The sequence below is a fragment of the Macaca nemestrina genome, chromosome 12 (assembly GCF_043159975.1).
Source record: "Macaca nemestrina isolate mMacNem1 chromosome 12, mMacNem.hap1, whole genome shotgun sequence".
Classification (NCBI taxonomy): Eukaryota; Metazoa; Chordata; class Mammalia; order Primates; family Cercopithecidae; genus Macaca; species Macaca nemestrina.
Genome location: NC_092136.1, coordinates 17882999 through 17895155, shown reverse-complemented (window position 1 = coordinate 17895155; position 12157 = coordinate 17882999). Strand labels below are relative to the sequence as shown.

General features: G+C 44.6%; 1 protein-coding gene across 2 annotated transcripts in view; it reads right to left on the bottom strand.

Moving 5' to 3' along the window:
* The window catches only part of LOC105471701 (formin binding protein 4), a 53557-nt gene that overhangs the window by 23337 nt on the left and 18063 nt on the right, over window positions 1-12157 (bottom strand). For both annotated transcript variants that reach the window (XM_011724459.3, XM_011724460.3), the window contains exons 6-8: window positions 11977-12097; window positions 7502-7840; window positions 5391-5601 (exon numbers count right to left, since the gene is read on the bottom strand). In XM_011724459.3, coding sequence (XP_011722761.1) covers window positions 5391-5601; window positions 7502-7840; window positions 11977-12097 — 671 coding nt within the window. The remainder of the gene's footprint in view (window positions 1-5390; window positions 5602-7501; window positions 7841-11976; window positions 12098-12157) is intronic.

Here is a 12157-nt window from a genome sequence, read left to right as displayed (position 1 = left end):
TTTTATTAAGTCCTTAACCTTATAATAGCCTAGCTCTCCTTTTACCTGATCATTAATATTCCTTCTTTATTATCAAATTGTCTGAAACAAAATCTTCCCACTAATTCTATTAATTAATTTTTTTTTTTTTAAGATGGAGTCTCGCTCTGTTGCCCAGGCTGGAGTGCAGTGGTGCAATCTCCATTCACTGCAAGCTCCGCCTCCCAGGTTCACGCCATTCTCCTGCCTCAGCCTCCCGAGTAGCTGGGACTACAGGCACCCACCACCACACCCGGCTAACTTTTTTGTATTTTTAGTAGAGACGGGGTTTCACCATGTTAGCCAGGATGGTCTCTATTTCCTGACCTCGTGATCCACCCACCTTGGCCTCCCAAAGTGCTGGGATTACAGGCGTGAGCCACCATCCCAGCCCCATTTATTAATTTTTAATGCCATTGTATATTAAAAGTCTTCTATCTGGTGGCAGGTCCAAGAATTTAACAATTTTAAGGATGGCTAAAGACTAGAATGGTTTGGAGGGCAAGTACACAGGCTGTATGAAATTAGAATGCACATATCCCTTTGACCTAGCAATTTACCACTAGGAATCTTTACTGTTGTGAACTAAAATGTACATAAAATACATTCACCAGGATGTTACCACAGTATTATTTATTGTGAAACAGCATAACAAATGCATATAATATAAAGAATAAAATCAGCTCAGTGAGGTGGCACAAGCCTATAATTCCAGTACTTTGGGAGGGTGAGGGAAGAGCATCACTTGGGCCCACGAATTCAAAGCTGCATTATGATTATGTCAACTATATTCGGCCTGAGTGACAGAGTAAAATCCTGTCTCCTTTTTTTTGAGATGGGAGTTTTGCTCTTGTTGCCCAGGCTGGAGTGCAATGGCGCGATCTCGGTTCACCACAACCTCCGCCTTCTGGGTTCAAGCGATTCTCCTGCCTCAGCCTCCCGAGTAGCTGGGATTACAGGCATGCACCACCAGGCCCGGCTAGTTTTGTATTTTGTTTGTTTGTTTGTTTAGTAGAGACAGGGTTTCTCCAGGTTGGTCAGGCTGGTCTCAAACCCCCAGCCCCAGGTGATCTGCCCGCCTCAGTCTCCCAAAGTGCTTGGATTATAGGCGTGAGCCACGCCAAAATCCTGTCTCTTAAAAGAAACAAAAATTCAAGTAAATAGGTCAGGCGTGGTGTCTCACGCCTGTAATCCCAGCACCTTGGGAGGCAGAGACAGGTGGATCACCTGAGGTCAGGAGTTCAAGATCAGCCTGGCCAACACGGTGAAACCCCTTCTCTACTAAAAATACAAAAATTAGCTGGGCATGGTGGCACGCACCTGTAATCCCAGCTACTCGGGAGGCTGAGATAGGAGAATTGCTTGCACCCAGGAGGCGGAGGTTGCAGTGAGCCACGATTGTGACACTGCAGTCCGGCCTGGGTGACAGAGTGAGACTCCGTCTAAAAAAAAAAAAAAGTATAACATGGCTTATTAAAATATCAAAATATTAATATGTTACTATTGAGTCTTCCCAGGCTTCTCTGCCATCACAGCCACACCAGACATGACCTCCTACCCTCATGGTGTCAGTCATTACATTCCTTTAGCTTCCTCATGGACAGATCTTTGAGCACAATATACATATATATTTATTTATTTTTTCCTGAGACAGAGTCTCACTCTGTCGCCTAGGCTGAAGTGCAGTGGCACAAACTCTGCTCACTGCAACTTCCGCCTCCTGGGTTCAGGTGATTCTCCTGTGTCAGTCTCCCAAGTAGCTGTGATTACAGGCGAGCACGACCAGGTCCAGAAAATTTTGTATTTTTAGTAGAGATGGGGTTTCACCATGTTGGCCAGGCTGGTCTCAAAATCCTGACCTCAAGTTATTTGCCTGCCTTGGCCTCCCAAAGTGCTGGGATTACAGGTGTGAACCAGCCAAAGCACAATATTTTTGCTTATTCCTGCATTTATATACATAGAATATTAACATATGCATTCTTCCACGGCTTTTTTTGTTCAACATAACTGTTTTTCACTCCTTTTTTTTGAGACAGAGTCTTGTTCTATCACCCAGGCTGGAGTGCCGTGGCACAATCTCGGCTCACTGCAAGCTCCGCCTCCTGGGTGCAAGCAATTCTCCTATCTCAGCCTCCCGAGTAGCTGGGATTACAGGTGCGTGCCACCATGCCCAGCTAATTTTTGTATTTTTAGTAGAGAAGGGGTTTCACCGTGTTGGCCAGGATGGTCTCGATCTCCTGACCTTATGATCTGCCTGCCTCGGCCTCCCAAAGTGTTGAGATTACAGGCATGAGCCACCGCACCCAGCACCATTTTTTTTTTCTTTTTGAGACGGAGTCTCATTCTATTGCCCAGGCTGGAGTGTGGTGGCGCCATCTCGGCTCACCACAACCTCCGCCTCCCCAGTTCAAGCGATTCTCCTACCTCAGTCTCCCAAGTAGCTGGGATTACAGGCATGTGCCACCACGCTCAGCCTATTTTGTAGTTTTGGTAGAGACAGAGTCTCACCATGTCTCACCATATTGGACAGGCTGGTCTTGAACTCCTGACCTCAGGTGATCCACCTACCATGGCCTGCCAAAGTGCTGGGATTACAGGCGTGAGTCACCACAAGCCAGTCTTTTTTTTGTTTTTCTTTTGAGGCAGGGTCTTGCTCTGTCACCCAGGATGGAGTATAGTGGTGTAACCATAGCTCACTGCAGCCTCAAACTCCTGGGTTCAAGCTATCTTCCTCCCTCAACATCATGAGTACTGGGATTATATGCGTGTGCCATCACACTGGCTAATTTTTAAAAAACATTTTAGAGATGGTGTCTTGCTATATTGTCCAGGCTGGTCTTGACTCCTGGCCTCAAATGATCTTCCTGCTTTGCCCTCCGAAAGTAAATATTATTGTTTCTATGATTAAGCCACATGGATGCACATAACTACGGTACGTTCCTTTTGTCACTGCTGCTTAGTAGTCCTTTCTAAGAATATACCACAAGGCTGGGCACGGTGGCTCACGCCTATAATCCCAGCACTTTGGGAGGCCAAGGGGGGTGGATCACAAGGTCAGGAGTTCCAGAAGAGTCTGGCCAAGATGGTGAAACCCCATCTCTACTAAAAATACAAAAATCAGCCAGGCGTGTGTAATCCCAGCTACTAGGGAGGCTGAGGCCGGAGAATCGCTTTAACTTGGAGGGTGGAGGCTGCAGTGAGCCGAGATCATGCCACTGCACTCCAGTCTGGGTGACAGAGTAAGACTCCGTCTCAAAAAAATACAAAAAATTAAAAAAAATAAAGAATGCACCACAATTTATCTATGATACCTCTGATGGACATCTGAGTGCCCTATAGGGGTTTTTTTCATAGTACAAATGCAACAATTTTTTTTAGTGAAACATGGACACAATTTAAATGTCCATCAATAGTGGGCAGAGTTAAATACACATATCTACACCACTCAGTTTTAACCAATGAACGACAATTTTTAAGGCACGTTGTTAAGTGAAAACTGTATGTTGCCTAACAATCTATATGCTCTCATATATGGTAAAATATACATATGTACACATAAACACACTCATACATACCTAACTGTAAACGTATATAAAGAACATTGTCTGGAAGGATACATGTATATAAAGGACAGAGAAAATAGCCCGGTGCAGTAGCTCACACCTGTAATCCCATTGCTCTGGGAGGCCAAGGTGGGCAGATCACCTGAGGTCAGGAGTTTGAGACCAGCCTGGCCAGCATGGTGAAACCCCATCTCTATTAACAACACAAAAACTAGCTGGGCATGGTAGTATGTGCCTGTAATCCCAGCTACTTGAGAGGCTGAGGCAGAGAATTGCGTGACCCCGGGAGGTGGAGGTAGCAGTAAGCAAGAGATCGTACCATTGCACTCCGGGCTGGGGGACAGAGCAAGACTCGTCTCCAAAAAAAAAAAGGACCACAGGGGTAGGGAGTGAGAATAATGAAAAGATAAAGAGGATTTACAGATTTTTCCTTTATGTTCTTCCGCACTGCCAACTGAAAAGAAAAAATTCAGGCTAGGGGTGGTGGCTGATGCCTGTAATCCCAGCACCTTGGGAGACCAAGGTGGGCAGGTCACCTGAGGTCAGGAGTTCGAGACCAGCCTTGCCAACAAGGCGAAACCCCATCTCTACTGAAAAATACAAAAATTAGCCGGGCATAGTGGCAGGTGCCTGTAATCCCAGCTACTCAGGGGGCTGAGGCAGCAGAATCACCTGAACCCAGGAGGCAGAGGTTGCAGTGAGCCAGGACTGCACCATTGCACTCCAGCCTGGGCAACAAGAGTGAAACTCTGTCTCAAAAAATATAAATAAAAAGGAAAAAAATTCAAACAAGGATGTCTGCCTTTATTTATCACCGTTTTTTTTTTTTTTTTTTTTTTGGTTCTTTGTTCCTTTTTAAAAAAAAAAAAGAAATAGGGGTCTTGCTATGTTGCTCAGCTAGCCTGGGACTCCTAGGATCCAGGGATCCTTCTGCCTCAGCTTCCTGTGACACAGCATTGGGCTGTTTTTGAACCATGATCCATAAAAGTATTTTCTTCTAGGTGTACTCAACTAAGGTTTGGGGTCCTTATCTTACTGCTAACTTTCCACTACAGAATTAGGGCCACAGCTGAAAGTGGTGGCTCACACCTGTAATCTCAGCACTTTGGGAGGTCGGCAGATCAACTGAGATCAGGAGCTCGAGACCAGCCTGGCCAACATGACGAAACTCCGTCTCTACTAAAAATACAAAAAATAGCCAGGCGCGGTGGCAGGCACCTATAATCCAGCTACTCAGGAGGCTGAGGTAAGAGAATTGCTTGAATCTGGGAGGCAGAGGTTGCAGTGAGCCAAGATCACGCCTTTGTACTCCAGCCTGGGCGACAGAGCGAGACCTCTGTCTCAAAAAGGAAAAAAAAAAAAAAAGAATGAATTAGGGTCAAAGGAAGATTAAAATATTAGCTTTTATCCACGGATTTCTGAAAATAGATTAAAAAATGCAGCAGGATCTCTTATCATGAATGAAGGGTAAGGTCCTCATTACCCTGAGGACCAACTTGGGTCCTCACGACACAATCAAACTCTCTACTCACCCACACAGAGGCTGGGCAATGTAGACAGAGAGAAGAAATGGGACTGGGTTCTGAATCCACCACCACCCAGTGGATGTCAGCCTCTCAGGTTCTCACTCCTCTACTAGAGAATAGATCTGGAAAAGGTAGAGAAGTGGATGGAAGCTTCCTTCCCAGCACTTCTCCCAAAGAGTAAAAGTACAATCTCCTGTTTTGCTAAAGAGGAAACAAAAAAAGGAAGAGTTTCCTTCCCCTCTACATCTTTCAACTCTAAAGTTTAATGCGAAGCACAAATTACCAGTTTCTCCATTTTCTGGAGTATCTCGTCCAGTTTTACTAGAACTCCTGCTGGTAGATTCTGGACTGGTAGCTCGAACAAACATCTTCCATTTTCCTCTTTTAGACATAAGCCTACGCATTCCATCTTGAGATGCTGGCTGGCTGATATCAGAACGTGGACTAGACCCTGACACACTACCATCTCCTTCCTCCAAGGCTCGCAACTCTGCCTACAAAGAACATGACAATTAAGTTAGTTATCTGCTTATTAATATGTCTAATCAGAATAATAGCCATGACTATGTTGTTCAAATTTAAATCCTTTGAGAACGGAAAGCATTTTTTTTGGAGATAGGATCTCCCTGTTGCCCAGGTTGGAGTGCAGTGGCATGATCATGGCTCACTGCAGCTTCAACCTCCTCTGCTCAAGCAATCCTCCCACCTCACCCTTCCAAGTAGCTGGGACTACAGGCACATGTCATTACACGTGTTTTTTTTTTTTTTTTTCCCCTTATAAGAGATGGTATCTGGATATGCTGCTCACATTGGTCTCAATTTCTGGGCTCAAGTGATCTCCTGCTCAGCCTCTCAAAGTCCTGGGATTATAGGCATGAGCCACTGCACTCGGCCTACTCACTCTATTTTTATTTTTTAATTTTGCCAATTTTTTTGTGGGTACATAGTAAGTGTATATATTTATGGGATACATGAGATGTTTTGACACAGGTATGCCATGTGAAATAAGCACATTATGGAGAATGGAAAAACCATCCCCTCAAGCATTTATCCTTTGAGTTACAAATAATCCAACTCCATTCTTTAAAGTTATTTTAAAATATACAGTTATTATTGACTACAGTCAACCTACTGTGCTATCAAATAGTAGGTCTTATTCATTCTTTCTATTTTTTTCTGGTACCCATTTGTATAAGTCTGAGCAATGTCAAGACTCTATTGATTATCGACTACCTGTTGTGGGAAGTCAGGGACCTCGAACAGAGGGACTGGCTGGAGCCTTGGCAGAGGAACATAAATTGTGAAGATTTCATTTTAATATGGACATTTATCAGTTCCCAAATAATACTTTTATAATTTCTTATGCCTGTCTTACTTTAATCTCTTAATCCTGTTATCTTCTTAAATTGAGGACATATGTTGCCTCAGGACCACTGTGATAACTGTGTTAACTGTACACATTGATTGTAAAACGTGTGTTTGAACAACATGAAATCAGTGCACCTTGAAAAAGAACAGAATAACAGTGATTTTTAGGGAATAAGGGAAGACAATCATAAGGTCTGACTGCCTGTGGGGTCAGGCAAAAACAGCCATATTTTTCTTCTTGCAGAGAGCCTATAAACAGATGTGCGAGTAGGGAAGATATTGCAAAATTCTTTTCCTAGCAAGGAATATTAATATTAATACCATGGGGGAGGAATGCATTCCTGGGGGGAGGTCTATAAACTGCCGCTCTGGGAATGTTTGTCCTATGCGGTTGAGATAAGGACTGAGATACACCCTGGTCTCCTGCAGTACCTTCAGGCTTATTAGGGTGGGGAAAAACCCAGCCCTGGTAAATTTGTGGTCAGACAGGTTCTCTGCTCTCCAACACTGTTTTCTGTTAACATGTTTATCAAGACAATACATGCACCGCTGAACATAGACCCTTATCAGTAGGTCTCCTTTTTGCCCTCGAAGCATGTGATCTACTCCCTGTTCTTATACCCTCTCCCCCCTTTTGAAACCCTTAATAAAAAACTTGCTGGTTTGAGGCTCAGGTGGGCATCATGGTCCTACTGATATGTGATGTCACCCCCGGCGGCCCAGCTGTAAAATTCCTCTCTTTGTACTCTTTCTCTTTATTTCTCAGAAGGCTGACACTTATGGAAAATAGAAAGAACCTATGTTGAAATACTGGGGGCGAGTTCCCCCGATAACCCAAAAGCATCATCAAGGACCAAAAAACCTACAACTCTGTAGTTTAAAGTTTTTGCTGCATAACTTTCAACATACCTACATGATGGGATAAGAAAAACAAAATCCCAATAATGGTTTGTAAGTCAAGCACAATGATCCCTGTAGAGTAGTACTGAGGAAAAAACATACTACAAGTAACTTTCAAAAGCTTACTTTTTTCCTTTCCAAAACTAGCTCCAGTTCAAGGGTATCTTGTTCCTCTTCCTCCTCGCTTTCTCCAGATTGGACAACACTGCAAAGATCCTCCTGAGAAGGGTCTTCTATATTGTCCAACATAATTTCCTGTGGCTTTACTATTGTTGTTGCTTCTTCTACTGTTGTACTTGTTTCTTTTACTTCTGTATCTGGCTCTTCTTTACAAATTACTTTTCTTCTCCATCTCTCTTCTTCTTCTTTTATTCCCTCAGGCAATAAAGGAGCAAGTAGCGATGCTGCCACCCCTTTCTTCTCCTCCTCACTATTTGAGAGAGCCTGAATTCCTTCATTTACTTCCTATAGAGAACAAAATAATTTAGTTTCATGTAATTTTGAAACAAATCTCACCTGCACACACATTCAATTGTTCATATTAACTGTTTTCAGTAGCTGAATATCCAAAGTAAACCCCCCCCTTTTTATTTTTGAGATGGAATCTTGCACTGTCACCTGGGCTGGAGTGCAGTGGCACACTCCTGGCTCACTGCAACCTCTGTCTGCTGGGTTCAAGCTATTCTCCTGCCTTAGCCTCCCGAGTAGCTGGGATTACAGGCACCCACCACCACACCCAGCTAATTTTTTGTATTTTTAGTAGAGACGGCGTTTCACCATGTTGGCCAGGCTGGTCTTGAACTAATGACCTTGTGATTCGCCCACCTCAGCCTCCCAAAGCGCTGGGATTACAGGCGTGAGCCACCACGCCCGGCCAAAACCACTTACTCCCAACAGGTGAGTATATATTTATACTATTACATTATTACTTTAGACAGACACTGATTGAATTAGAGCCTAGTTCTAGGTAGGATTCAAATATATCCTCTCTGCTATTCTCAGAATGTCAAAAGATAGACTAGTAGTAAGCAGAGGTAGATTTAAGATCAGTATCTTGTCAGCTCATAACATGACTGGGTAAATCTTTTTTTTTTTTTTTTTTTTTTAAGACGGAGTCTCGCTCTGTCGCCCAGGCTGGAGTGCAGTGGCACAATCTCGGCTCACTGCAAGCTCCGCCTCCTGGGTTCACGCCATTCTCCTGCCTCAGCCTCCCGAGTAGCTGGGACTACAGGCACCCACCACCACGCCCTGCTAATTTTTTCTATTTTTAGTAGAGACGGGGTTTCACCATGGTCTCGATCTCCTGACCTTGTGATCCGCCCGCCTTGGCCTCCCAAAGTGCTGGGATTACAGGCGTGAGCCACCGCGCCCAGCCTTCTTTTTTTTTTGAGATGGAGTCTCGCTCTGTCACCCAGGCTGGAGTGCAGTGGCACAATCTCGGCTCACTGCAAGCTCTGCCTCCCGGGTTTACGCCATTCTCCTGCCTCAGCCTCCCGAGTAGCTGGGACTATAGGCACCCGCCACCTCGCCCGGCTAGTTTTTTGTATTTTTTAGTAGAGATGGGGTTTCACCGTGTTAGCTAGGATGGTCTCGATCTCCTGACCTCGTGATCCGCCCGTCTCGGCCTCCCAAAATGCTGGGATTACAGGCTTGAGCCACCGCGCCTGGCCGACTGGGTAAATCTTTACCTTCTTCTGTATGATGAGAATTTTGTTTTGAGACAGTCTCACTCTGTTGCGCAGAAATGCAGTTTCATGATCTCAAGTCACTGCAACCTCTGCCTCCCAGGTTCCGGTGACTCCCTGCCTCTCAGACTCCCAAGTAGCTAAGATTACAGGGATGCACAGCCACATCCAGCTAATTTTTGTTTATGTTTCTGTTTTTGAGACGGACTCTTGTTCTTGTTGCCCAGGCTGGAATGCAAAGCATGATGTTGGCTCACTGCAACTTCCGCCTCCCCAGTTCAAGCAATTTTGCTGCCTCAGCCTCCCGAGCAGCTGGGATTACAGGCAAGAGCCACCAAGCCTGGCTAATTTTTTTTTTGCATTTTTAGTAGACACGGGGTTTTACCATGTTAGCCAGGCTGGTCTCGAACTCCTGCCTTCCGGTGACCCGCCCACCGTGGCCTCCCAAAGTGCTGGCATTACAGGCGTGAGCCATCACACCAGGTCCAATTTTTGTATTTTTAGTAGAGACAGGGTTTTACCAGGTTGGCCAGGTTGGTCTCGAACTCCTGACCTCAGGTGATCTGCCCACCTCAGCCTCCCAAAGTGCTGGGATTACAGGCATAAGCCACCATGCCCAGCCTGATAAGAAAATTTAGTAAGAATGCCATGAAGGTGATTTAGACTAAAGTGAACAATTCCTGGGCCGAGCGCAGTGGCTCATGCCTGTAATCCCAGCACTTTGGGAGGCCAAGGCAGAAGCATCACTTGAGCTCAGAGTTTGAGACCTGTCTGGCCAACATGGTGACACCTCATCTCTAAAAAAAAAAAAAAAAAGTCAGGCATGGTGGTGCACACCTATAGTCCCAGCTACTCAGGAGGCTGAGGCAGGACTGCTTGAGCTCAGGAGAGTAAATCTGCAGTGAGCCATGATCATGCCACCATACTCCAGCCTAGGGCACAGAGTCAGATCCTGTCTTAAAAATAAGTAAATAGAAAGGGCAGTGGCTTGAGCCTGTAATCCCAGCACTTTGGGAGTCTGAGGCAGGTGGATCACTTGAGGTCAGGAGTTCAAGAGCAGCCTGACCAACTGGTGAAACCTCATCTCTACTAAAAAAAAATAGAAAAATTAGTCAGGCGCTGTGCCGGGCACCTGTAATCCAAGCTACTCAGGAGGTTGAGGCAGAATTGCTTGAAACTGGGAGGTGGAGGATGCAATGAGCTGAAATCACCCCACTCCCCTCCAGCCTGTGTAACCAAGCAAGACACTGTCTCAAAATTTAAAAAAAAATAAAATTAGCCGGGCGCGGTGGCTCAAGCCTGTAATCCCAGCACTTTGGGAGGCTGAGACAGGCGGATCACGAGGTCAGGAGATCGAGACCATCCTGGCTAACACGGTGAAACCCCGTCTCTACTAAAAAATACAAAAAACTAGCCGGGCGCGGTGGCGGGAGCCTGTAGTCCCAGCTACTCGGGAGGCTGAGGCAGGAGAATGGCGTGAACCCGGGAGACGGAGCTTGCAGTGAGCTGAGATCCGGCCACTGCACTCCAGCCTGGGCGGCAGAGCGAGACTCCGTCTCAAAAAAAAAAAAATAAAAATAAAAAAAATAAAATTAAAATATATTTTGAGGCAAAAAAGTCTTTAAAATTGAAGATAAATTGGAATTCAATATACACTCCCTAAGGAATACCACTTACTTTTCTTACTAATTAGGCTATAGAAATGCTCAAGTTTCACTAATATAGTATATCCATTACCGAAAAATCCAAAATCTGAAACTGAGCACTGACATGACGATCAAAGGAAATGCTCATTGGAGCATCTTAGATTTCACATTTTCAGATTAAGAATATGCAACTAGTAAGTATAATGCAAATATTTCAGAATTCAAAAAAATCAAAAATCTAAATTATCTCCGATCCCAGGCATTTCAATTAAGAAATACTCAACCTGTAGTAGTTTTAAATTTAAAGTAGTTATCTTTTTATTTTTAAAATGTCTTATATATGGAATCCCAAAAATAATAGAATGATTCTACGTGAAGTCCCTGACTGGACCACTGCTCCCGCGTCCTTTGCAATGATCCAAGAGGCCTCTGTGATACCCTAAAGCTCTCAAAGAAAAAGTGAAGTGGGCTGGGTGCAGTGGCTCACGCCTGTAATCTCAGCACATTGGGAGGCCGAGGCAGGCAGATTACCTGAGGTCAGGAGTTCGAGACCAGCCTGACCAACATGGTGAAACCCTGTCTCTAATAAAAACACAAAAATTAGCCAAGGATGGTGGCAGGCGCCTGTAATCTCAGCTACTCAGAAGGCTGAGGCAGGAGAATTGCTTCTTGAGCCCGAGAGGCGGAGGTTGCAGTAAGCCGAGATGGAACTTGGTACTCGGCCTGGGCGACAGAGCGAGACTCCGTATCAAAAAATAAAATAAAATAAAATGCCAGGTGCAGTGACTCAAGCCCGAAATCCCAGCACTTTGGGAGGCCAAGGTGGGCGGATCACGAGGTCAGGAGATCAAGACTATCCTGGCTAACACGGTGAAACCCCGTTTCTACTAAAAATACAAAAAATTAGCCAGGTATGGTGGTGGGTGCCTGCAGTCCCAGCAACTCAGAAGGCTGAGGCAGGAGATTGGGTGAACTCAGGAGGCAGAGCTTGCAGTCAGCCAAGATCACACCACTGCACTTCAGCCTGGGTGACAGGGCAAGACTCTGTCTCAAAAAAAAAAAAAAAAGAAAACAGAAAAGAAAAAGTGAACTGAGTAACTGCTATAAAGGCTACATAATACGCAGAAACAAAGTGAAACAAAGTGGAAAGCTTATGAAACTTATCCTATTTCACATGTATGACACAAAATATTAAGAGAAGGCTTCCATTCCTGTGCTCAGAGTAATGATTATTAGATCTGAAAATAAACAAATAAGTTTCAATACTGACCTTTTTAACTTCTCGCTTGGCTATGACTGGTCCACTTTTACTACTGGAAACAGAAATCGTTTTCTCCTTAGAATATATGTCTGTATTTACCACAAAACTAGTTTCAGCACCTGGCACAGAACTAAAAAAATATATACTTAGCAAGAGAAATACAAGACACATACTAACAGCAAAAGATAAG